The sequence below is a fragment of the Rutilus rutilus genome (assembly GCF_951802725.1).
Source record: "Rutilus rutilus genome assembly, chromosome: 8".
NCBI classification, from domain to species: domain Eukaryota; kingdom Metazoa; phylum Chordata; class Actinopteri; order Cypriniformes; family Leuciscidae; genus Rutilus; species Rutilus rutilus.
This window is the reverse complement of record NC_140222.1, coordinates 17,708,511-17,736,509: the sequence shown is the minus strand read 5'-3', so window position 1 is coordinate 17,736,509 and position 27,999 is coordinate 17,708,511. Positions and strand designations below refer to the sequence as shown.

At 35.8% G+C, this 27,999-nt stretch overlaps 4 protein-coding genes across 6 annotated transcripts in view; 2 read left to right on the top strand and 2 right to left on the bottom strand.

Moving 5' to 3' along the window:
- Positions 1 to 27,999, bottom strand: part of LOC311295887 (uncharacterized protein) — a 515,693-nt gene that overhangs the window by 54,748 nt on the left and 432,946 nt on the right. The window lies entirely within an intron of this gene.
- LOC311295881 (uncharacterized protein) overlaps positions 1 to 27,999 on the top strand; it is an 81,885-nt gene that overhangs the window by 37,605 nt on the left and 16,281 nt on the right. For 2 of the 3 annotated variants that reach the window (XR_014628415.1, XM_084417424.1), the window contains exons 6-8: positions 20,807 to 21,121; positions 22,492 to 22,806; positions 25,534 to 25,845. Coding sequence is in view for 1 of the 3 variants with exons in the window: in XM_084417424.1 (XP_084273550.1) it covers positions 20,807 to 21,121; positions 22,492 to 22,806; positions 25,534 to 25,845 (942 nt within the window). In the remaining 2 variants the exon portion in view is untranslated. The remainder of the gene's footprint in view (positions 1 to 20,806; positions 21,122 to 22,491; positions 22,807 to 25,533; positions 25,846 to 27,999) is intronic. The other variant, XR_014628414.1, reaches the window with a different exon arrangement.
- Positions 6,167 to 10,473, bottom strand: LOC311294776 (uncharacterized protein; the record flags this gene model as incomplete). The annotated part of the gene is made up of 4 exons (XM_084415805.1): positions 10,340 to 10,473; positions 9,823 to 10,155; positions 6,479 to 6,718; positions 6,167 to 6,186 (listed from the first exon to the last, which is right to left on the bottom strand). The coding sequence occupies exons 1-4, from the start codon at positions 10,383 to 10,385 to the stop codon at positions 6,167 to 6,169; spliced, it is 639 nt and encodes a 212-aa protein (XP_084271931.1). The 5' UTR covers positions 10,386 to 10,473.
- Positions 15,149 to 19,931, top strand: LOC311295922 (uncharacterized protein). The gene is made up of 4 exons (XM_084417491.1): positions 15,149 to 15,557; positions 16,837 to 17,160; positions 18,805 to 18,837; positions 19,253 to 19,931. The coding sequence occupies exons 1-4, from the start codon at positions 15,512 to 15,514 to the stop codon at positions 19,306 to 19,308; spliced, it is 459 nt and encodes a 152-aa protein (XP_084273617.1). The 5' UTR covers positions 15,149 to 15,511; the 3' UTR covers positions 19,309 to 19,931.

The following is a 27,999-nucleotide window of genomic DNA, read 5'->3' as shown; positions in this document are numbered from 1 at the left end:
GCAATTGTACAGATAAATTGAGAGGTTCCTGTTGGAGTGAATATGCAGCAGGCCACGAGTCCAGTTTGATGAAGACACTAGCCATAGCCATTTCACTTTTTTGCTTGGGGGACACATCTATTCTTCATTATGTGGACCTCTAGGTTAGGATGGGTAATGGCCTCCTATTTTTCCCTATTATAATACAGACTACATTTACATTTAGTCATTTAGCAGACGCTTTTGACTTACAAATTAGGACTACATTAAGCGAGTTTTCGTGAAGAGGCAAAAACAACGCAAGAAGTGCTCAGAATACGAAGTTCATGTATTGATCAGAGTAGCATAAGGCTGATAAGCGAGGATTTAGAGGAAAAGGAATTTTTTTTATTATTTTTTTTTTTATTATGAGGTTAAGTGCTCACAGAAGAGATGAGTCTTAGCTGTCTTTTGAATGTTGCCAGGGATTCCGGATTCCGGATGAGGGTGGGGAGAGCATTCCACCAGCATGGAACTGTGAATGAGAATGTTCTGGAAAGTGATTTTGTGTCTCTCTGTGATGGAACCACGAGTCGTCGTTCGTTGACCGATCGTAGGTTTCTGGTGGGTATGTAGATTCGTAGGAGCGACTCGAAGTAGGAGGGAGCTGAGCCTGTGATAGATCTAAGCAATCCTCAATGCCTTGAACCTGATGCAAGCAGTGAGAGGTAACCAATGCAGGGAGATGAACAGAGGAGTGACGTGGGCCCTTCTGGGTTCGTTGAAGACGAGACTAAGGTCCTCTAATGTACTAGTAACTGACCATATTTGGACTTATTCAATGTGTCGTATTCCTATATGACGGAAGGTAGGTACTCTTATTGGTTAACTCTGTAACTCCCATCATATTCTTAATATATATATTTAGACAAAGTGGCAGTGTAGCGATGCGGTTGAAACATAGGAGGAAACAGGATCCACGTGCAGCAGAAATCTTTTATTAAAACTCAACTTGACAGACACAGACTAGGGAACAGGACAACCAACATACAACATCATGAACTCATAAAGACTGAACAAGACACAGGGCTTAAATACACAGGAAAACAAGCTAAACAATATAACAAGGGGGCGTGGCCAATCTAAAACACCTGAGGAGACTAGTTAAACATTAAACATGACGGGGAACTACCAAACATGGAAAAAGACAGGGGAACACAGACAGGAATCATGACAAAATTGAGAAAGTTTCTCCCTCAGCGCTGGGTCATCGTTAAGTCAACTGCTAATTATGAGGACTGAAATGAGGCACAGTTGGGCCGCAAATTTTACAGTTAATCTGACACCCTTAAAGATAGAAAGAAACAGCCACATGTGGTGTCAAATAACTATTGTTCTTAAATGTTTTAACTGCTAATCCAATCTGTATGTTTTGTTTCATGGTGCTTAATCTAACCCCCTACGTGGTTCTTAATTAAAAACACCTTCTACCTTATTTTGATTTTTCTCAGGTTAGGTAAAGTAAGTCGAATCCGTTCTAAGCAATAAGTATTTAAATTTCCATATTTACAATTTAGTCAGAAGACTTCTCCATGGTTAGTTCAGCTCATTTTACATAAAACAGAGACTATGGCAGGCTGGTTCTTTTTATATCAAAAATAAGTAGTTTTTATTAAATTTAGGTTAATTAGTTCACATACAAAATACTAATATATAAAATCAAATTGAATCAAATCAAAAACAAGCAGTTTACAAACTTTGACTGCAGGAGGCCCATGGCAAGAGACTAATAACACCGGAGAGGCGGACAGGTGGTCCCGTTGAATCCGCGTCTGCCTGGACATTATCTCTCCAGTCCTTTTAAAGCCCATCTTCAGAAATCCCCTCCTGGAAACTCCCTAAATTTGTTCATTGGTAATCCCCTCCTGGAAACCCCCTAGGACTTGGTCATTAAAGCCTTTACCTCTTTGTCCTCCTTCTTTTTGACCTTTCCTTCGATGCATTCTGTATCTCGTCCGCCACACATAGACGGTAATGCTTGCATTTTTCTTCTTTCTTTGGCAAAGCTCTTTCTCATACATTTTCAATTTCTCTCTACTCTGCCATATGCTTATAAATGCTTACAACATTCAGTGTGGTATTTTTTCTTCATAAACCATTTTCTCAATATATGGTTACAATGATTATTACAAGTGTCTTATATTATATAACACTTTCTTAATAAAACTGTTTAACAACAACTTGTGGTGTCTTTCTTAATGACAATTTCTTAATAAACATGTTTATAAAAACAAGTCTCAGTGTCTTTTCTAATTAACCAGATTCAAGGGTTTCTTATAAAAACCTCTTTACATTGTTTTCCGATACATGGAGATTTCTTATAAAAAACCTCCTTTCCATATTCTTATAAAAACATAAGCCTGTCTATACGAGGCATTTATAATAACAGAATCAATTGCATATTTCACCCAACACACCCCTTTATGCAACTTTATTATTTTATCTCCAAAGTCAAATAAATCATGTAACCCCCTTTCTTTTTGTCATATTTTGCCAATTTAGCATATACTTGACCTGTTTCAGTAGAGACATTCATTTGAAAAATGTTCATATAGTGCTCCACCCAAGGCCTTTTATTCTTTAGTTTCATTAGTTTACTCTCAATAACTTTTCCCTGTATAGGGGTTCCATAAGGCCAGATTTCTGTACTGTCTTTTATTATAACCAAATAGCATCCAAATTTAACTCGCAATAGTTTGCCATTCGTTATCTCATGTAGACAGGACAAATTAGTAATACTGCAGAAAAGAATCACATTAATTCAGGATTCATTTGTCTCCTCATATGATTTGTGAAATAGTAGCCTGATCTATAAACTACAAGTCTAAATTTCTCAGTCTGCTCTTAGTTGCTTACTTTTTTGCACAAAAATATGGTTTAATATGTGTAAAGCATTCAGATTGTCATATTAAACTCATCTCTTGCTGAAAAGTGTTTGCTGTAGTGATTCAGTGACTGATGCAGATTATGTTGCTGGGTTAGTTGCTCTGTGGAGTTTCATTATGGCTGTAAGGAGCAGAAAACCACTGAACTAAATCAAACAATGACTTTAACAGCTGAAGGACAATAAGAGACTTGATCAGGCCAAACATCTGAAAACGAGTAGGCCTATATGTCAGGAAACTCATGGGGTTTAACAGCCCTGAATGCAAATATGCACTAAAATAATCATGATGAGAGATAAAGATCAACCTAAGCGCAGGTTAAAATATAAACTGAAGATCTGACTAAGGTTCACACATTTATTTGTGTGACAGCGCTGCTCAGGTATTTTTCTCGTCTTCTCATTTCACACTCCGTGTTTTACTCCGAAACTTCTCAGAACAGTGTTTTTATTAGCAACACCCACGTCCATAACGGTATGCTGCCGTTTTCTTGTGAATAACCTGGTAGTGTCTCTTGTATATTCTCGATAAAAGTGTCTGCTAAATTAGTAAATGTAATCCAGAAGCAAGATGAAGTGATATAGTTTTAATAATATTTTATTAATTGCCAGTTAATTGTGTATAGATCTTTTATTATTGGGTGTGAAAGCAACCTGAATACACCACATGCTAAAGTGTTTTTTTATCACTTTTTTTTATTAGAGTTCACTAGTCATGCAGAAATTTTATAATGGAAAACTGTTCAAGGATATATTTGATCTTGAAATTATTGAGACTAACAGACTAAAGATGTATGATCACAGCTGAATGATGGTGTTGTGTTTGCAAACAAGTTTCTTTTTTCCAGGTTAAAAATGAGGCCAAATAATTTAAAGATTATATGTTTATTTGATATGGTAAAAAAACAGGCATAAAGTAAAAAAAAAACAGCATGATCAAAAACTGCAAATACATTTTTGAATATCTTGTTTGTCAATTTTTAAGATTTATTACACTAAAATATCACAGCGAGAGAGAGATTAGAGATGTCAGTGAAGACACTGGCCAATAGTGAGCTGGCCTTCTTATGTAGGACCTGGAAGTGCTGCACTGTTTACACTATGTCAACAGTGCAGGAGAATGACACAGAAGAGAAGAGATTGTTGAATAAACTCGTTATTTTGGGGGTCGCTACATATCATTAACGTTCAACCAATGGAGTCACATGGACTATTTTAACAATGTCTTTACTTCCTTTCTTGGAACGACAGGAGGGTGAGTAATTAATGAAAGAAATTTTATTTTTGGGTGAACTGTCCCTTTAATTGATAGTAGGCCTAACATTAAGCTAAATGTGGAATTAATCTGCTTGCTGAGACACGACATAAGAGCACCTGCAATCAGTAGAAGTGAAATTATTGCAGTTACGGTTATGATTTAAGAGTGTGAAACAAACAGCATGAAAAAGTTCATTTGCTTTTGAAAAAAAAAAAAAAAGAATCTTTGAAATGATAGTTACTCAAAGGAGTTCTTGTCAGAGGTGTGGACTCGAGTCATGTGACTTGGACTCGAGTCAGACTCGAGTCATGAATTTGATGACTTCAGACTCGACTCGACAAAATGTACAAAGACTTGCAACTCGACTTGGACTTTAACATCAATGACTCGTGACTTCACTTGGACTTGCGCCTTTTGACTCGAGAAGACTTGCTACTTCCCATGAAAACTGGGGGAAAAAATGTCCACATGGCCGCGCCGCTCTCAGTTTATCTGCATCTGTGAAAAAAATGTGCACCACCTGTATGCATGCAGAGAGCGCGCGCGCTGCCTGCACGACATCCAATCACTGTAGTCCCACGTTGTTTTGATTCGACAGCATCTAACGCCCGTTTCACATTCACACATACTCCGTTTGCAGTGCGTATGCGCCAGTGGGTGCGTATTTTTTTCCGTACCCATGTTAACAGGTTAGAGCTTTAACACTGCACACGGTTGCAGTCCGTCGATCCGTTCCAGGTGCGGTGCGTATACAGCAGCAGTGCCGCGATCGTTTCCGCACCGAGTCTATTTCTGCTGTGCTGCACATGCTGAATTAAAGTGACAGCGCATGTTTCGTGGTCAACATGAACACAGATTGACCTAAAAATTGAGTAATTTCACCATAAATGTGATTAATTAAATAAAATGTAGTAATCTCACCATAAATGTATTTAATTAAATACTATTTTCACTTTAAGACCAGGGCAAAGCAAGGAAAACTACAATTTACCTCAACAAGGCGACATAATGAACAAATCTCGTCTCATTCGTGGAGGTGGAAAAACATGTTCCTTGTGACATGCAAGATTTATTGTATTAATTTAAATATAAAATAAAAGACATGAGAGTCGGCTGTTTTTTTTATATAAGTAGCCTACATGGTTAAATATTTGACCACTTGCTTTAGGAACTTAATATAAGTAGAAGTAATGCATTGAATAATAGGCCTACGTTGTTTAAATTGTGTTTAAACGTGCATACGTCTATTAAAGAGTGTATATGTGTACAAAGAGAATCGCAATGCTGAGACGTAAGACCGGGGTAGCCTAAATCAAGGGAAAATACATATTTCAACAAGGCAATTGCATAACACTCGTCTCATTCGTGGAGGTGGAAAAACAAGTTCTTTGTGACATGCGAGATTTATTGTATAAAGATTTAAATTATGCAAAAGAAAGAGTATGAGTCTGCTGTTTTTGTCAATTTTAAGTTAATTTAAAATGTAGGCTATGCGATTTTAATATAAGTACATGGTTAAATATTTTACCACTTGTTTGAGCAACTTAATATATAATTATATAAGAGTAATGCATTAAATAATACGTTGTTTAAATTGTATTTAAACGTGAATACGTCTATTAAAGAGTGTATACGTGGGTACAAAGAGAATCGCAATGCTGACAAAAAAATTCTTTTAAATAAAAGATGCTAATAACTTCTGGATTTGAAATACAATGAGTATGTATTTGTGGTACAGCCGCGGATCACGCACTGCAAACGCAGCATATGTGAAAGCACTATTGCCCGCTGGTCTTGCACCGCATACGCACTGCAACACGCATTCCAATTATATTATCAGGTTGGTCCAGTTTTTCAGAAGTGATAATTTTGAGGAGTGAGGATTTTATTGATGACATGTTTAAAAAGGTTTAGGCTAAAACGACCCATGTCTATTTGAAAGTTAAACTGTTTTGCAATATGAGGTTAATACAATACAGGACTGAAGCTGCATGCTGTGCATTGTTCTAGTCACTAGTGCAATATGCTGTTGAAATACAAGCATTTTTTGTGAAAATTAAATTTTCTGTTTTTTACTGTATTTGATTATAAATCAAAGTATAAAAAGAGGTTTAAATAAATACAAATCTTACAGACGTCCATGATTTGTATAAATTTTATTTCTGTGGTAAGAGGACTTGAAATGACTCGAAACTAAAATGGTAGGACTTTGGACTCGACTTGAGACTTGTTGGCTTTGACTTTTGACTCGACTCGGGACTTGCCTCATCTTTGACTCGACTTGACTCGGGACTCGAGGGCAAAGACTTGAGACTTACTTGTGACTTGCATAACAATGACTTTGTCCCACCTCTGGTTCTTGTCATATATTGTCACCAGACATTCACGGTAATCTTCATCTGGTCGATCAGTGTTTGTTGCTGCGTTCTTCACAGTCTTCAGCCGTGGAAGATGTCTGGTTCTGAATTCATAAATCAGAACGACCACCACAGCCACGCCCACCAGAGATGAGAGAGCCAGTCGGATCACAGCTTCGGTGAAACCACAACAGCGACTTTCTTAAGAGAGAAGAAAAGAGCAACATTAGAAAACATAATTATGATTCATGACCAAAACAAGAGATCCTGTCTACTAGAGAATTCCATGTGAGGGCCTCTTCGACTAACACAGTCTCACCCCAAAACGTCACATACTGACGTGTCTTGACCAAACGGCAACATACGACGAATAGGGTACCCCTAAAACGTCCATATGTGACTATTCGGGTTATGGGTAGGTTTAGGTATGCGTTAGGGTACCGCTAGGAGGCGCTGCTGGTGCGCTTATGTCTTCGTCTCATATGGACTTTTTAGGGGTACCCTATTCGTCGTATGTTGCCGTTTGGTCAAGACACGTCAGTACATGACGTTTTGGGGTGAGACCGGGCTGCTTCGACATAATCAGACAAGTCCTCTTTACAGATAAGTGCTGGATTCTGACATCCACTGCTGCTTCAATGTATATCTATAAGTGAATATAATCAAGGTATTAATCAATATTTTTTCCTTCTAAACAATTTGAAAGACTTCTTTAAGCTTGATTGAATTGATTGATTGAAGTATCTTTAATGTCCCCTAAGGGCAATTTTGTTCACAACAAATAGCCAACACATTCACATCCACACAAAAACACATTAAACCTTAAAAAAATAAATGGATAAAAAAAACTTAAATACACATGTACCTATAGTTTGTTGAGAAACTCAACAGCTAATGGTACAAATGATCTCAGATATCTGTTGGACCTGGCACGTTTTCGATAGGTATACCTCCTTCCTGATGGTAGGAGGCAAAACTCATTGTGTAGTTGGTGAGTGATGTTAGCCAAAATGGCCATTGCCCTCTGTGTAGCTCTGGCCTCGTATATATGCTCAATGCTGTTAAGATCAGTACCAATTACTTTCCGACATATGCTTACAGTTTTTCCCAATCTGTTTTTGTTAGTTACACTCAAATTGCCAAACCAACAGATCATAGTAAAGGTTCAAATTAACTCAACAAAGGATGAATAAAAAGCTTTCAGAAGGGATCTATCAACATTCTTTGGTCTTAAAGACATTGAGGTGGAGATATGAGTCCTTGCACCATGAAATAAAATTGTCCAAAACTGGTCCATGGCCCTCCTCATGATCTTGCAGAAGACTATCACAGAATCATAATGATATGCCTCGAATTAAACATACTCTGGTATAAAGCACAAATAAGAGTGGTGTCAACACCCTTGAGGTGACCCTGTTGAACACATTAGGACCTCAGATAAAGTGTTATTTACCCGGGTCCTCTGTGACCTCATAGTTAGAAAGTCAACCAGCCAGCATATTGTACCAAGGTCAATATCAGGAAATTGCAATAGTCTGTTAGCAAGAATATGGGGCTGCATACAATTAAACGCTGATGAAAAATCAACAAAACACAAACGTGCATGTGTCTTCTTGCCCTCCAAATGTCCAGTAACAGTGTCCAGCCGTGTTGCTGTGGCATCCTCAACCCCCTTACTTGGTAAATATGCGAATTGTAATGGGTCAATCATGCTCTGAGTCATGCAAAGTAAACTCCTCCTTACAATACGCTCAAAACCCTTCATCACCAGAGATTCTTTAAGCTTATGAGATTTGTGTAGTTACAGAATTACATGTTAGTTTAATGCATGTGCTCTCTCCATGTTTTTGAGAAAGGCACCTAACATGTGTTAAAACATATATCTAACTCAGGGTCAGCCTGATAATCAATGTGGATATGCACCTGCATATCAATCAATGTGTGGACAATTTCTATGTTTATCTAGTTCTTAGCCAATCAGAATCCTTCAACCTGAAGTAACGATGTAGGTGTAAGGTATAATTGTTGTAGAAATGTGAATATATGTACACTGTAAAAAAGTTGCTGTAGTTTTGCAGCTGTTTGCCAGTAACTTACTGTAGATTTAAATCGATGTTATTTACTGGCAACAGTTTGCTCAAAGTTAAATGAACATTAAACATTAACAAGTCTTTGTCTTTACAGAATAAAACAATAAAATAACAACCTAATGCAAAGCATTCTGGGAACCAGAGATCTTCATCAACCCTTTTCTGTTTTTTTTTTCCTTCAGATTTTGGTTCCCAGAATGCTTTGCATGAGGCTGTTATATTAGTTTTATTCTGTAAAGATAAAGACTTTTTAATGTTTAATGTTCATTTAACTTTGAACAAACTGTTGCCAGTAAATAACATACATTTAAATCTACAGTAAGTTACTGGCAAGTAGCTGCCAATAATACTGTAATTTCTACAGATTTTTCTAACAGTGTAGAGTCTTGAAGCTGACTTCTGCCTGATGAAACTACAAACTATCTTCAATTTACATTTATGCATTTGGCAGATGCTTTTATCCAAAGTGACTTACATTGCATTTCAAGTACACATTTACATTCTTATCAGTTCTTCCTTTCCCTGGGAATCAAACCCATGACCTTGGTGTTGCAAGCACCAATGCTCTACTGTTTGAGCTACAGGAAAGTCAATTGTGCTTCACTTCCCTGGGTCTACTGTATAATCCCCTACAACAGACCCTATAGGGCCAGCTTCGGCTCCACTGGTGTGATGAATCGATCTTCAAGCAAAAGGAACTGGATGAATATTTGAATGCTACCGATCCCGATCTGAATTTTGACTTGTGATGCAGCCTGAATCATAATGACACGTGTTTGTTCCTTGGCTAGAGGAGAACTGTGAATTCAACGAGTACCAGATGTGGGCCGGATCTGGGCCAAAACTGTGTTGCTGCCTGGGTATTGTTCAGCTGTACGACGCAAAGAGCAGATTACGTTTCTTTGAATTTAATTTGAATCAAATTCTTAAAGAAAGAAATGTTGTAAAATCATCTAAAAAACTTGCACAAATGATTCTGTCATCACAAAACCACTTATTTCATTATCAGACTAATTATGACCTTGTTTTACATGTTAAAAGGTTAATAGACAGAAAAATAGTGTTGGCCCAGATCCGGCCCACATCGTGTACTTGTGGACTCAAACGCGTTGAGTCCACAAGTACCAGATGTAGGCCGGATCTCGACCGTGAGCCGACACTATGTTGCTGTCTGAGTATATCCTATATATCGAATAATCCAGCTGGTATACTCACCACAGACAATAAGATTGAATATGTTGAGCGGCATCTCTGATCTGGTGGTTTTGACTTGATAAAGTCCAGAGTCCGTGGTTCTGATGTTTGTGATGGTCAGAGATCCAGTCTGATCCAGTTCCAGTCTGCCTCTGAATCTCCCATCAGCACTATCATTATAAAATATCGGTTTATTGTCCTGTCTATTGATTTGAGCAATGAGAATGTCTTTATGTCCAAAATTCCATCTTATCTGATCATCTTTCTCTATTTTAGAAACATTAGGCTGTATGGTGACAGATTCTCCCTCGATCCCTGACACTGACTTCACTTCATCTGCAACGCCAAAAACACCTGCCGAACAAACAGAAATGATTGCTTTAAACTAATTTGATATATATATATATATATATACTTTGTTGTGAATTAGACTGATTGATTTACAGTCATCATTATTCATGACATTAACAGCAAATACAAAATCCATTCTGACTGATTTTAATAGTACACTGTGCATCATAAAACAAGTATAACTTACCAACTAAACACCACAGGCACAAATGGAGGAAAATCGGGTGAATCATTTTCTTCAGCAGTTTGAACGTCAGAACCGTTTCAAATAACGAAAGACTTCAATTCTACCGTCAGAAGAGCTAAAAATGAGAGAGATGTCAGTCTGAGTTGAAGTGCTCAGTGTGAATAAATACCTCTGCTTCTCCTTTCAGAGTCTGTACACCTTCTCGCATGGACTTATTTAGAAATGAAGTCTTAGATACTGCAGACTCTTGTTCCTCCCATGAAATATTTTAAGATTGGTTTGACTTCCCCTCTATGCTATGGGCTTATTTATATGTGTATGTGTATTAGTATATTAGTAAGATGTGATGTTGACCTAGAAAATTTGACCTCAGACCTGGAACATTCTGGTTACACTTTATTATAAGGTGTCGTTGTTATGGAGTAATTATATATTTGAGTACTGAGTAATATTAATTAACAAGGTATTTACTAAAGGGTTCGGGTAGGATTAGTATTTGGTTGAGGGGTATTTGCATGTAACTATGCATACTTTACTGTTATTACTATGGTAAATACATGTAACAAGGACAATGTAAAATAAAGTGTTACGTACCCACATTCCCTTGTGCAAGTTATACACACTTCACATCTCATCTCATCTCACACAAGCAAACCAGCTTCATCAAATCTATAGTGTGGATGCAAAATATTTTCATAAAAGATATATATAGTTCTACCAGAAAGACTCGGGAGAATAAACACTGTGACAATTATCCATTTATTAACAACCCAGCAAGCAATAAAGTTCTTTGGCGTAGGTCCCGTCCGTAGCTCGCAATCTGAGGGTCCGGACTCTGCATATCCTGCCTGAAGACCAAGGCAGGAGCGCAGCTGACCCCCTGTGAGGTATGGGAGGGACCATCCTGGTGGTAGTGGTGGGGAGGATGGAGGGAAGGATGGAGGGAAGGATTCGATTTAGAGGTGGTGGGAAGGATGGCGGTGAATTGGAGAGTCATCATCTGCGAACTCAGACATGAGTAAGTACCGATCTTTTATACCACGAGTATTAGAATGTGATTGGATAGATGAAGAGGTGAAGTGACGTAACAATTAAGTCTTCCCGGCAGAACTTTATGCTAAAGCTTTCATTTCACCTTAAAATGAAAATTCTGTCAAAACTTTTTCACCCCCTAATATTGTACCAAATCTGTATGACTTTTGTTCATCTTTGGAACACAAATGAAGATATTTTTGAAGAAATCTGAGAGCTTTGTGTCCCTCCATTGACACACTATGCAAAAACAGGGTTGGAATGACATGAGGGTGAATAAATCTAGACAGAATTTCATTTTTGGGTGAAAATCCCTTTAATTAATCGCAGTCACTGCACACTTGGGCAGATTCTTATTCCATGTTTTGTTCCCTTTTGTTGTCTTAAACATCAACAAAAATGAACTTATTTTGGATTCAGTCCCATTAAAAAGAGAAGAAATCAAATGCAAACTCTGTTCCGTCTCTTTATTTATTTTTTTATTTTATTTGATTACCCATGTTTTTATTTTCTAAATTTAATACCTTTGAAAAACAGAGAAATTTAAGTCTTTGGTCTACGCAAACAGCAGACGTACAGAATCACAATCAGCTCTGGAAAGTTCGGCAAGTGGAAAATCCTCAGCAAGACAAGATATTTTATGTAAAACATTACAGAAATGATATGGCATAAAGCACTTAGTCGTAAGGGTGAGTTGTTTGTGGGTTCCAGCCCTTCCAGTCCATGTCGGAGTAAAGGCGAATGATAAACTGGCAAAGGAGTTGTTAAGGATCTTGAGATCAACATCTGAGTGCAGATGAGTAAACAGGAAATGAAGGGGTTGATGGGAACTGAAGTGAAAAAGAGGCTGCAGAGGATATGGCACTATGAAAGATGAGGAAGGCATCAGTATAGTAGGCCTATACACAGAAATATGGGGGTGGAAAGAAGAACTGTTGATAACTGTTGTTAATGACAAGATTATACAACACTAAATCAAAGTTTATAATATATTATATTATAAAATAGGGAAACATCATACTGGTAAATTTGGACTTTGAGTCTGTAATAAAGTTTGATTGATTGATTGATTGATTGGTAATTGTGATAAATGTTGATACATTGCTGGAATGTACAGCATATAATAGAGAACGGTTAAAGTTAGTTCCGTGTGTGTGTGTGTGTGTGTGTGTGTTCAACTAAGTTGAGCTCCATACTCATTTCAGTAGGTTGCAGAAAATGCATCTTACAGTTGGTTTGCCAACCGCCATATAAACAACAGAAGAAGAAGAAGAAGAAGAAGAAGAAGAAGAAAAAGAAGAAACAGCAGAGGGCGGTATAACTTTGTGATCCGCCGTTACAAAGAAGAAGAAGAAAACTCCTGCGGATCTGGAGCAAGTTTCAGTGTCAAATATCTCGGTGGGTGGAACCTAGGCTGACATTTGTTATACATAAAGGGAGTGATAAAAGAATGCAGGGAAGATGGGAACAAAAATATTAAAAGCTTGGGGAAGCTTGTTCACAGGGAAGCACAATGGTATTGCAGACTGTGATATTAGCCCAACTGTTATATTATCCAGTACACCACCGTGGATATTTCCAATGCCAATAACTGACTTATTCAAATGAAATTCAAATGAAAATCAAGAATGAGAGAGAAACCCCAAAGAACATTATTGCACAGCAGTATTTAGATCAGATTTATTCGTCATGGTTGCATATACTGATGGTTCTCTGGAAGAACAGCAGCTGCTGTATATATTCCTAAATTTCAAACAAGCATTAAGAAAAGAATAACTGATCATGTATTGTGTTTGCAGCAGAATTAATTGCCAAGATAGTAGCACTCCAGTGGGTAGAGGATGTAAAACCAAGATTAGTAGTAATATGTTCTGATTCTTATGCAGCAATCACTAGCCTCATAAGTGGAAATAAATCATCAAGGCAAGACAAAGTTTTTGCGTGTATATGATACGCAATTTTCGCGTTCATATGATACGCACTTCATGGCGTGTAGGCTAATACGCACGCAACACCTCTGATCTGCAGTGCGTTTGCAGTGTGTAGCATATGCACGCAAAAAAACAACATTTTTTTGTGTATAAATGGCACGAGAAAATAAATTTGTGGTATAGATCCGCACTTTCATGAGATTGCATGTGTTTGAGATTCTTGCAAGTTTGTTAAGAATAAGTAGTGTAAGCTTAATAGTGTTCTTGTGGGTTCCTGCTCATATGTGAGTGGAGGCTAAATAAGTGGTTGATAAACTATAAACAAGCTGTAAAACATAACGAGATAAATATTCAAGTGACTCTGAGCAAAAAAGAGGTTAAAGGTAAAATTAAAGAATTCATAAACAACAAAAGGCAAGAATGGAACAGTGATAACAAGGGTAGACATATGTATAGTATACAGAAACAAGTATGAAATGGAAGAAGTGTTTAGGAATAGAAAAGAAGATAGAATTATTTCTTGCATTCGAATAGGGCACACTAGACTAAATCATTCTTTGTTCATAATAGGAAAACAAAACGGGTAAATGTAATTATTGTGATCAGGCAGAAACAACTGAACATGTTTTAATAAAATGTATAAAATATGAAGGAAGTAAGAAAGTTGGGCGTTGAATCATTAAATATGGAAAGCCTTTTGAAAGTGCATGCAGAACAAGATAAAATAATATAGCCTAGTCCTATTATGAAATATAGCAATAGGAGTTGACTGGAGGAATTAAAGTAATTGGTTTAAAATTAGATATTTTTTTTCTCACTCTCTTGTTTATTGAAGTTGTTTATTTCTAAACGCTTATTAGTGCTTCGCGCTCCAGTCCAATTGGTGGCGGTAATGCACAAAAAGTTGGTTTGCCAACCGCCATAAAACTCCATTAGAAGAAGAAGAAGAAGAAGAAGAAGAAGACATTCTTTCATATTTCTGACTCCAGACAGAGTGTCTGCGCTATGATAAAGTCTGTGAATGGATGGGGAAATGAAGCCTCATGAATCACTGAAGCTTTTCCCTAACTGTTCCGGGAAAAGATTCAAAGCATCGAGAGTGTCGAGAACAGCGCCATCTGGTGCTTATTTAAAATAAAGCAGCCAGAAGCCTGTGTTAGAAGCTCTGGCAGATGAAGCAACGCCACAACACACTCCATAGTTTCAATATTATGTGTACAAATAAAAACCTTACATGTTTGTGTTTGATTTGTTCATTAAATAAATTATTTTACCCATTAAAGTGTGACAATTAAAATATAAAATGAGCTTATATGATTCAATAAGATCTAATGTAGGCCTTCTCTCTCTCTCTCTCTCTCTCTCTCTCTCTCTCTCTCTCTCTCTCTCTCTCTCTCTCTCTCTCTCTCTCCACACACACACACACACACACACACACACACACACACACAATATGACACTTGTCACTGATAGTGCTTAATCAACTGTAGGAATGACAGAAAGTTGATAAAGATTTTAATTATTTTAATTATTTTTGGCTGTTTGCTCTAACCATTCATCAAACACCAACACCCTCTCCCCTAACCCCACCCTAAACCCAAATACAAACACCAAATTACCTAAAATCACCAAAAAGTGCAAAGATTTTACATAACAAAAAGACACAACAACAACAACAACAACAAAAAAAATAGCCTAAGTAGCGAAAAATTAATTTTGCTTATTTAAATGTAGGCTAATATATTGATTAACTTTCAAAGTGCACTCTCCTCACAAACTGATCATCCAGACTGAGGCAACATGACTCGTTAAATAACTTTCTGACACCCAAAGCGAAAGAGAAAGTGCAGAGAGAAAGTGAGGCTTCGTTTGACATCGATCACTTGACTCTATAAACCAATACACACCCCGATACGGGGCTTCACTAGAAATTGTTTCGCTTGTGTGATACGCGCATCGAAGCTTCAGTGTCATATGTAGCCTAACTAACATCACTATCTGTGAATGTGATAACTTGCGGTTTTTCTTTCTTTGCAAATCATCAATTTATTCATTAGAACGTCACATTAAAATCACAACGTTTTAAAATCTCTCGGTTTAGTGGGGTTAGTAAACAGTCGTCGCTGTCAGTCTGGTGGGTGATAACACAACGAGGATTATTTATTCATTGCCATCGAAATCAGATTTTGGATCTGGAATCTACAACAGTATGAAGAGCACTTTAAATCCCGTTTTGTTTTTATTACTACTGTGCGGTAAGTGTATGACTTAGCCTATGTTAATTTCAGTTTTTACTTTGACACAGCAGAAGTATTTTGAATGTTTCAATGGCAGATTTATAAAGTTAAGGACTATTATAGTCTGCATACCTGTCAAGTTTTGGATTTGAAAATAAGGGAAATTTTCCGGCGCCCACCGCGAGCAGTCCCACCACCCCAACCAAGCTCCAGTATCCCTAACATTTAAGTGTAGCCTACAAGAAAGCTAAAATCACCACTTGACATGCAGTGAACATTCACTATAGCCTAAATGAAAACACAATATGAAGCATTTAGCCTATTTAAAGGCGTATTTGCGTATTTTCTGTTCATTTAACATTGTCTTTACATTTACATTTTATTTTCATTCCACACATTCTTTTCATTTCATATTGCTTTTCTTTTACAGTTTTTCTTTTCATTTCACATAACTTTTCTTTACTCTTTTATTGTAGCCTACAAATTTGTTGCAGACTTTGCATTCGCGGTATTAACTTACATGAGGTTTTTTTTTTTTTTTTTTGGCAGGAGTGCCTTCCGTCTCTGTCGAAGCGTCCATCATCCGTCTCTGTTTTTATTTATTTTATTTATTTATTTTTTCGCGTTGTCACTTATCATCTGAACTCACACATAACCTCGCGACAACTGCCACCTACGGCTACTGCATGGCAGTTAAAGCGAGGCTAGTGACAGAGCATTGGGAATGTTTTTTTTTTTTTTTTTTTTTACTCCGCCTGGGCCCGGGGTATTTTTTTTAATAACGCAGGTTAAAATACGGGATATTTACGTGAAAATACTAATACGGTAGGAGGACGGCGGGAAAGAAGGGTAAAATACGGGACTTTCCCGGCCAAAACGGGACACTTAGCCTACTGGTAATCTGAAGAGGGGGCTCTCCAAAAAATCGGCAGCTGGCAGCAGGAAATATCTGCCACCTGTCAAATAGGCCTACATCAGCTGCCGCTTCGAGGAATGAGCTGAATCTTCTAAGTACATCTCTTAAACTTGTGGAGGAAAAGAAAGCCCTTAAATTATTTTCTTTACTTGAAACATTTAAGTTTTGTTCATTTGTTGTTGTTGTTTTTTGTTGTTGTATCTCAGATATGTTTTATGATTTTGCTCAATCTGTCAGGAAGACTGTCTGTTTACAGCTGAATAATTCATTGCTTATAAGACAAGACTAAAGGTCTTTAGATCTGTTAAATCTGTTCACTAATATCAGCAGCATTGTTATATGAGTTTAATCTCTGAGAAACTGTTTCTGTTTGTTCTGCAGGAGTGTTTGGTGTTGATGCAGATGAAGTGAAGACAGTGTCAGTGATGGAGGGAGAATCTGTCACTCTAAACCCTGATCTTACTGAAATACAGGGAATTAATGATATACTGTGGGGGTTTGAAGGTTCCATTATCGCTCAATTCAATGGAAAGAAGATCTCATATCCCCATCTCACTGAGAGATTCGGAGACAGACTGCAGCTGGATCATCAGAATGGATCTCTGACCATCAAGAATACGAGAATCAATGACACTGGACTGTATGAACTACAGATCAGCCACAACTCTGGGAACTTACCTATGACATTCAGTGTTACTGTCTCTGGTGAGGACACATTTATTATTTTTTGAATAAGTTGTTTTTAATAGAGGCATTTCTACAGAACCAGTAAAATGCTCTATACCTTCAACAGATCTAAAACCAACAATTAATGCATATACCAAAATAAATGGCAGTCAGAATAGGATCAGTGCTTAAACAACAAATTACCTGAAATAATTGCATTTCATTTGAATAATCACTTTAATCAAGTAATTTACACACAATTACAGACTTGCACATCAATCAAAAATTCCCCAGTGTTCATATTGTCAGAAAGAATCAGCTGTCATTAAATATATTTTACTGGACGTTTGTCATTAACTCAATAACTATAATAAATATATGCACCATGAACATAGCCACAGCAGCTTGCATAGTGTTAAAAAAGGAGGAATTATTTTTTCACGTTTTTGTTTCACAGATGAAACGGAATAAAACTGCAAGTGCAGCACAACGAATATTATATATAATGTGTTTGACATTGTTACAGAATTTTTGAACTCTCATGGTGTTCTGAATATTATCACAGCAGAGCTTGGGCCACAAGCTTGAATGGTCTTAAATTACTGACACCTGTAAATAAATCTGTGATAAATACTGACTACATGAACTTTAATCTCCATATTTGATTTTAATGTTTACATGAAATTAATTAACCATCATTAACATAAAGATCTACTTACCACATCTTCTCTCAGGTTCTATAGTGCTGCTGACGTTTCTAGTGTTTGTTACTGACGGTCTCTCTTTATCATTAGAACCAGGTCTGTCTTCAGGTGCTAAAGCAGGAATAGTTGTTGTTTTGCTGCTGGTGTTTGTAGTTGCAGCTGCTGGGGTTTTTTACTATCGCCCCATAATCTGTTCTCTAAAAACTTTATTTGGTAAGTATAACAACTCGTACAACTAGAGATTTTCCAATGTAAAACATTTTCCAAAACTATTTTCCATGTATATACAATATATATATATATATATATATATATATATATATATATATATATATATATATATATATATATATATATATATATATATATATATTTATTTTTTTTACCACAAGTTCTGCTTGTGATTTTGATTGCAAAAGTTGGCCTAAAATCATAATCCTGCTGTCTTTTTTGGCTATTTTGAATTTTATCTGGACTGCCTAGTGCCTAACAAATGTATTTGAAAAATAAGAGAATGATATTGAATGACATTGTGTAAATGACACTGATATATGTCTTGTGAGTCAGTGAATCTATCACCTCTTATCTGGTCATTAGTTTGAGTTGTTCATGCATACTTAAAGGGATTGTTCAAGAAAAAAAAACTGCCAAAAAGTAACGATAGTTGATAGAAACCATTTCTGTCAAAAAGGAAAATAAGTAATTTTCATGGTAAATTGCATTGGTTGTAGCATGCTTTTATAGTGAATCACAACAAAAGTTTGAGTGTGAAGAATAATATTAATCGTTGCAGCAAAGTGGAATATTGTAAGCAAATAACCTCTTAAACTGCACATAAAGCTTTCAAATGAGTTCAAAAATTGTGTTGATGAAGAAATAAGATGAAAAATCAAACCATATCTTCTCAGTTCTCCAGTGTTATTGACATCTGCTCAATATTATCTCCTATATTCTCTGTTTCTATGTGCTGACTGACAAGACGATGAGTTATCTAAACAGAAACCAGAAACGTGTAAGTATTAAACCTGATACAGCGAGAAACATTTGATTATTGTCTGACAGTAGAGTTCTAATGTAGTTTTCATATACAGCATTTCTACATCTTTTGACCACATGTTCTGTTTGTGATTAGTTTAGTGCAATAATCAATGAAACATGTGATTGTCCAATATTGAGTTGTATGATATTAATTTACTATTTACTGAATTTCTGTTATAGAATGCAAAATTAACCACAACTACATTAAGACTGTTTCATTGTGCCTGTGTGTGTTTCTAGAGGCAGAGCATGTTAACATCCATGTAATGTTTGTACTACTGCTTATGAAGCTCACAGAACTAAATCTAAGTTTGTGAAACGTTTAACATGAAACCCTAAACTGCTGTGGCTGTTCATTGTGTGTGACTTCATTTGGCTTATTCTTTCAGACTTTAACACAGAAACCATGAAGATGGCGCTGCACTTGTGTTTTTTTATGATTTGATACTTCTGGTTAATACTAAGTGAGTTGGTTTATCTCATCATATCTGGTCAGTAGTATTAATTATCAATATTTAAGCAATAAGCCATTTTTTTTAAGCAAGTGATTTCTGAGAAATACTGTTAAAAACTGAAATCAACGCCCAAACAAACAGTGTGTGTTTGATTGGGTGTTGATTTCAAATATCAATGATATTTCTCAGAAATCGCTTACTGCACCTTTAAATGAATAGCAGATTATTTATTCGCCCTCATGTCATTTCAATCTTGTATGCTGTTATTTTTTCTATGGAACACCAAAGGAAAGATTTTGATTAATCTTCTTTTGTGTCCCACAGAACAAATTCAAACAGGTTTGGAATGACATTAGGTCAAGTAAATGATGGCAAAATTAATGAATTTAATTTAAGAAGGAATATTAACAGTATGATGGAAATATCCTTAAATAGGCCTACTGCTATTATTAGTTAATATTAAAAATGTATACATGACCATTAAACAATACTGTATACATGCATATATTGTTTTCATGTATTGTTTGTTGTTAGTTCACATTAATGAAAGCTAATGTTAACACATAAAACGTTATTGTACATGTTTGATTATTAAAAGCACTTGTGGTGAACCAAACATTATCTTCATCTTTAAACTCACTTAAAATCTTCTAATTTCCCTGTTTCTAGCCACTGATGTGGAAGAGGGAGAAACAATACCTAAACAGCCAAGTAAAACGTGTAAGTATTAATGTAAAACTATTAAAATGAGTGCGCTCCTGAAATTCTTATTTCTTATAAGATTTTATCAAATGTATGAAGACAATGAGATGGAGACATTTGAGAGCATAGGGGGAAAATATGTATTGTCTAGAATACTATTTTACAAATATTATCTTCAAATAAGAAGTTATTTAAAGGATGGAATGAACGTAAAAACTTTGGATGATATTCACCCTCTTTTGTGCTTTGATTAAAGTTAGTAAAATTAATAGAGTAGATAATTTGATAGGATGAATATATAATGTATTCATAGAAATTAAGGGTACGGGTTTACATAATATTAAAATGACATGGGAAATGTTAATAGACAATAAAATAACAAGGAGATTGGAAACAAAGTTTTAAAGGAAATTTAAGAATCACACATTCTTAATATCGCCAAGAATATGCTTGGAAAAATAATATGTGAAAAAATCTTCTAAGTGTGATAATTTATGTTTAGGATGTTAGAGAACTTAAAGCCCATTACTCTCATATATTTTATACTTGTAAAATGATCAAATAATTTTGGACGGTAATTCAGGTAATGGAAGAATTGTTTAAGAAATCAAATATAATAAAGATACAAATTAGAGTTTTGGTTCTAGGACCAATGCTACTTAATAAAGATTATTTAGAATACTGAGAATTACAGCTTTTAAAGCAATAACACAATTTTAGAGAAGGCAAGAACCCCCAGTTTTAGAAATCTCCTCATTTCTCTGTTTCTATGTGCTGTTGTGACAGATGAAGATAAGACCATATTAGTAAAGGAGGGAGAGTCTGTCACTCTAAATACTGATGCTGAAATACAAAAAGATGATCAGATACTATGGATGTTTGGACCTCACGAGAATTTCATAGCTGAAATCAAAGGAGAGACCAGAAAAATCTCTACATATGATGTTGCTGATGGGAGATTCAGAGACAGACTGAAGCTGGACACGGAGACTGGATCTCTGACCATCACAAACACCACAGCTGAACACATTGGAGTCTATGAACTACAGTCCATCAGCAACAGAGGAACCTTATATCAAAGATTCATTGTTTCTGTCAAAAGTGAGTAGCTCAAGGTTTTCAGTATAATAATGATCAGTGTCTCACAGGCCAGACACTACAGGTGAATAGGGTAACATTTTTAAATAATAGATATCACCATGAAACTTGCTCAGTTGATTACTTACACAAGTATATATATATATAAAAAAAGATTACATTGAAATTTGTATGTTTAATTATGCAAATGAGTCATTATCTCATTGAAGGATTAGTTCACTTTAAAAAAAAAACTTTTGCTGATAATTTACTCACCCCCATGTCATCCAAGATATCAATGTCTTTCTTTCTTCAGTCGAAAAGAAATTAAGGTTTTTGAAAACATTCCTCCTATAATGGACTTCAATGGGCCCCAAACGGTTCAAGGTCCAAATGACAGTTTCAGTGCGGCTTCAAAGGGCTTTAAACGATACCAGACGATGAATAAGGGTCTTATCTAGCGAAACGATCGGTCATTTCAAAAATAAATAAAAAAGTTTACGTTTTATAAGCACAAATGCTCGCCTTGCTCTGTTCAGTGATGCGCGTTCGTGACGTCATGGAATACGCAATTACGTTGAAAAGGTCACGCTTGACGCTTGAAATCATCATCGAAAAAGTTATCACTGCACACTCTCATACATATAAGAGCATAGGGTGTGTTGATATCAAGTGCAGCGCGAGCAACCACAGTTTCAATCGCTCAGGATTGTGTATAGGAAATCTATGAAAAGTAAAACATTTCTGTCCTGACGAAAATTTTCTTTTAGGCTTTTTAATATTAAAACACCTAGGATTAAACTTTAACTTTTTTATTTATTTTTTAAATGACCGATCGTTTCGCTAGATAAGACCCTTATTCATCGTCTGGTATCGTTTAAAGCCCTTTGAAGCCGCACTGAAACTGTCATTTGGACATTGAACAGTTTGGGGCCCATTGAAGTCCATTATAGGAGGAATGTTTTCATCAAAAACCTCAATTTCTTTTTAAGAAATTAATTTAAGAATCACACATTCTTCATTTTGCCAAGAATATGCTAGGAAAAATAAAATGTGAAAAAAATCTTATAAGTGTGATAATTTATGTTTAGGATGTTTAGGATGTTAGAGAACTTAAAGCCCATTACTCTCATATATTTTATACTTGTAAAATGATCAAATAATTTTGGATGGTAATTCAGGTAATGGAAGAATTGTTTAAGAAATCAAATATAATAAAGATACAAATTATAGTTTTGGTTCTAGGACCAATGCTACTTAATAAAGATGAGTTATACTTATTTAGAATACTGAGAATTACAGCTTTTAAAGCAATAACACAATTTTAGAGAAGGCAAGAACCCCCAGTTTTAGAAATCTCCTCATTTCTCTGTTTCTATGTGCTGTTGTGACAGATGAAGATAAGACCATATCAGTAAAGGAGGGAGAGTCTGTCACTCTGAACACTGATGCTGAAATACAAAAAGATGATCAGATACTATGGATGTTTGGACCTCAAGAGAATCTCATAGCTGAAATCAAAGGAGAGACCAGAAAAATCTCTACATATGATGTTGCTGGTGGGAGATTCAGACACAGACTGAAGCTGGACACGGAGACTGGATCTCTGACCATCACAAACACCACAGCTGAACACATTGGAGTCTATGAACTACAGTCCATCAGCAGCAGAGGAACCTTATATCAAAGATTCATTGTTTCTGTCAAAAGTGAGTAGCTCAAGATTTTCAGTATAATAATGATCACACGTCTTTATTGGCAGTTATTTCACAGATTAAGGCAGTGGTTCCCAATTCCAGTCCTCGTGACCCACTGCTCTGCACATTTTGTATGTCTCCCTTATTTAACACACCTGAACCAGATCATCAGCTCATTAGGAGAGACTCCATGAACTGAACTGAGTGTGTCAGATAAAAGAGACATACAAAATGTGCAGAGCAGTGGGTCACGAGGACTGGAATTGGGAACCACTGGATTAAGGCGAGACGCTACAGGTGAATAGGGTAACATTTTTAAATAATAGATATCACCATGAAACTTGCTCAGTTGATTACTTACACAAGTATATAAAAAAAAATATTACATTGAAATGTGTATGTTTAATTATGCAAATGAGTCATTATCTAATTGAAGGATTAGTTCACTTTAAAAAAAAACTTTTGCTGATAATTTACTCACCCCCATGTCATCCAAGATATCCATGTCTTTTTTCTTCAGTCGAAAAGAAATTAAGGTTTTTGATGAAAACATTCATCCTATAATGGACTTCAATGGGCCCCAAACGGTTCAAGGTCCAAATGACAGTTTCAGTGCGGCTTCAAAGGGCTTTAAACGATACCAGACGATGAATAAGGGTCTTATCTAGCGAAACGATCGGTCATTTCAAAAATAAATAAAAAAGTTAAAGTTTTATAAGCACAAATGCTCGCCTTGCTCTGTTCAGTGATGCGCGTTCGTGACGTCATGGAATACGCAATTACGTTGAAAAGGTCACGCTTGACGCTTGAAATCATCATCGAAAAAGTTATCACTGCACACTCTCATACATATTAGAGCATAGGGTGTGTTGATATCAAGTGCAGCGCGAGCAACCACAGTTTCAATCGCTCAGGATTGTGTATAGGAAATCTATGAAAAGTAAAACATTTCTGTCCTGACGAAAATTTTCTTTTAGGCTTTTTAATATTAAAACACCTAGGATTAAACTTAAACTTTTTTATTTATTTTTGAAATGACCGATCATTTCGCTAGATAAGACCCTTATTCATTGTCTGGTATCGTTTAAAGCCCTTTGAAGCCGCACTGAAACTGTCATTTGGACCTTGAACCGTTTGGGGCCCATTGAAGTCCATTATAGGAGGAATGTTTTCATCAAAAACCTTAATTTCTTTTCGACTGAAGAAAGAAAGACATGGATATCTTGGATGACATGGGGGTGAGTAAATTATCAGCAAAAGTTTTTTTTTTTAAAGTGAACTAATCCTTTAAATATGCGAGATTTTGCATATATTTTCGGTAGATAGATCTGAACATATGATAAAGCCAGGTGCAAAATTCTTTTTTCATTTTGTTTACACAAAAGATGGAAAAAAAAATTCATAAGGATTTCAGGATATATGCTTTCATTACCTATGAAATCAAAATATATTGTCCATACTCCAATGCCTTAAAAAAACACGATTTTCGCCATATTTTTTTTATTAAAATGTCACATAAATCAGGCCAGGAATGATTTATTAACAAATCCCTCTGAAAATATCTTCAGAATACTGCTAAGTGTATAACTGGAAAGTTTGGTGTACATAGGCTGAGATGTTTGTACTGGAGAATGACAAAAAACTCATTTTGAGAAAACGGCAGTTAAAGATTTAAATGGCTCTAAATGAGATTTCGTCATTAGCTTTAAACCCCCCTTTGGACATTCATGATTGGTTATTGATAGAAAAGAAATGCCCATATTTGGGTTACATAGCGTTGTGCAGGAGACTCAGAGCTTTACAACGATCCCGGTCATGACAGACTTCAGTAAACGGACGGAACTCGGCATGTCGCGTTGGAATGCTAACTTCTTGGTAAATTCGGGAGAAACTTGACTACAAACAAAATCTGATAAAATAAACATATTAGTGTATATTTTCAACGTTTTCTTTATAGCAGCTTGAAAGAACACATATTGAAGGAGTAAACTAGCCCAAAATCTCAAAACTGACCACTGCATGAAAAAATCTATGTTTTTGCCTGCCGTGTCTCGCCTTAAGCTTGATAAATTACTGTAAAGTCGCCAGATTGAGTTTTCCGCCGGTTGAGTTGATTTGTGTATAGCACATCTGTTTTCTTCACATCTGTTTGTATGAGGAGAGGCACAGCTCTGATGAATGGAAGGCAGTCTTGAGACACACTATGGGCCTGTCCAAATAACCAAACTTGTAGTCTTTGAACTTGACCACTTGTCTACTTGCATGACGTATTTCATGTATTTTGCCCAAGTGTTCAAGTAGGCGTAAAGACTGCAAGTGTGCATACAACTTTTGATTACCCGATGGGACACACTTACAGTATAGTGTTGTAAAAATATTTACAGAGCTTTATTTACACATTTTGATTTTCAATATTTAGCATTTTAAAATAAACTGATGTGACAGACTACACAGTTTTTCTAATTAATTGATAAAAAGCAATTGCAAATGTATAAAAATAGACATATATTTGCACCAATAAAATGTGAAAAACGTTGTTTTACTACTAAATTATATTTATTATCTAATTAATTTAACTTGCAGTGGAATGTTTTCCTCTGCATCTCATGGTTTCTGGGCATGTGAGTTCAAGAACATGATGCATAATGGGATACGCTTAGCCTGGGTGTGGGTTTAGTGTGTGTTTAGGGCACACACTAAATCTCCTCATTTCTCTGTTTCTATGTGCTGTTGTGACAGATGAAGATAAGACCATATTAGTAAAGGAGGGAGAGTCTGTCACTCTGAACACTGATGCTGAAATACAAAAAGATGATCAGATACTATGGATGTTTGGACCTCAAGAGATTTGCATAGCTGAAATCAAAGGAGAGACCAGAGAAATCTCTACATATGTTGCTGATGGGAGATTCAGAGACAGACTGAAGCTGGACAAGAAGACTGGATCTCTGACCATCACAAACATCACAGCTGAACACATTGGAGTCTATAAACTACAGACCATCAGCAACAGAGGAACCTTAAATCAAAGATTCATTGTTACTGTCAAAAGTGAGTAGCTCAAGGTTTTCAGTATAATAATGATCACACGTCTTTATTGGCAGTTATTTCACACATTAAGGCGAGACACTACAGGTGAATAGGGTAAAACTTCACCATGAAACTTGCTCAGTTGATTACTTACACAAGTATGTATAAAAAAAAAAACTATTATTAAAAGGTAAATTAATTTGTATGTTAAATTATGCAAATTAGTCATTATCTCATTAAATATGCGAGATTTTGCATATTTAATTTTTGGTAGATAGATCTGAACATATGTTAAAGCCAGGTGCAAAATTATTTTTTCATTTTGTTTACACACAAGTTGGAAAAAAAATTCAGAGGGATTTCAGGATATATGCTTTCATTATATATGAAATCAAAAAATATTGTCCATAGCCTTAAAAAAATTGATTTTTGCCATATTTTTTTTATTAAAATGTCACATAAATCAGGCGAGGAATGATTTATTAACAAATCCCTCAGAAAATATCTTCAGAATACTGAAGTGTATAACTGGAAAGTTTGGTGTACATAGGCTGAGATGTTTGTGCTGGAGAATGACAAACTCATTTTGAGAAAATGGCATTTAAAGATTTGCTCTGTGGAGAGGGGTGTGTGTGGTTCAGCGAGGTCTGTAGCGGGAGAGAGAGAAGGGAGACGAGGCGCGTTATGCTGGGTACACACCAAAAGATTTTTTTTAATCTTTTAAGATTTTCAAAATTTGATAGACCACATGAGGACAAAAAATCCTAGATTTAAGTGTTTTGCTCCTATAATGTGTGGTGTGCCATGATGTGATAAAGCACACCACACACAAACAGATTTTCAACCAGAGTCTCCACTGTGAGCACAGGAAATCTCGCAATATCTCGCGAGACTTCAGAATAAGCATGGCGGACGATATGCAGGAAGAAATTGCGATGATAGTGTTTGGAAGGATTTTCACAGAAAATTCATGTGAAAAAAAAAACATTATACCCACCATTATAACCTTTTATTACAGAAATATATAAATTTTTTATTGTCTTTATTTATTCTTTAAATTGGCCCGAAGCCCGGCCCTATGGGCGTAAATAAGTCGGGGCCCGTCGGGCACGGGCTGAAATGCAGGGCTCTAAGTGGAATGTTTTCCTCGGCATCTCATGATTTCTGGTCATGTGAGTTATATCATTTGAAAGCTTAGAATCTATAGTTTTCATATTTTGGTGGCTGTTTTTTTTTTTAATAAATTTGAGAGGAGCAGTAATTTATCAATTTGCAACAAGAATATTTCATATTCATTAGGCATGTTTAGATCTTTATTTTGAAATAGAAATAAACATGAAAAATCATGAAAGATTGGTAGAAACCTCAGTTTGTTTTCATGCCAAGAGTTCAAAAGATAACACCAATTACATTTTATGAGAAAAAAAGGTCTGAAAATGTTTTGAATATATAATAAAAATATTATGGATTATCGATTCGTGATGCAGCACGCAGCAGCGAGCTATAACACACATATGTGATTTCTAAATAGGATCTATACTTCATGAATTGTATGAAATTATGGAAATACATGGTTCAGATCATTCAAAACATATAAAAAAATGGTGACGCCCTTACATGGGCAGTAAGGAAACTGGCTGTCCATCTAGTGAAAAAGTTTGGTACTACGCCCAAATAAAATTTTCTTGAAAGCTTATTTTTGATATATCAACCTAAAATTTGAAATACAACTTGTTTAGATTTTTGGCTTTAATTTTCTTGCAGTTTTAGAGTAAAACATTTTTTGTAATATATATATTTTATATATAATATAGAATTTTACATTGTATATTTTCATAAACTCAAACTAATATAACTTTTTTTCTGTTTCACTTTCATAATTTCATTTCACTTCTACAGTAATCTGGCAAATGTCTTCTTTAAAACAAGACCAACCTTATGTCTATATTCCAAAGCATTCTTGAATTACAACCATTTAAGTTTTGATAATGATTTTCATGTCTATACGAAAAAAGGGGGGTGACACTTAAGGGGTTAAGACATGAGAGGAGAGTCTTTCACACTTACTTCCTGTCATGTGCACACGCTCTCAAATGTTTTCGAGCATATATTTTTCTGTACTATGTTTGACTTAAAATAAACTAGCTGGTTACACTTGGCAAACCTGATCTAATA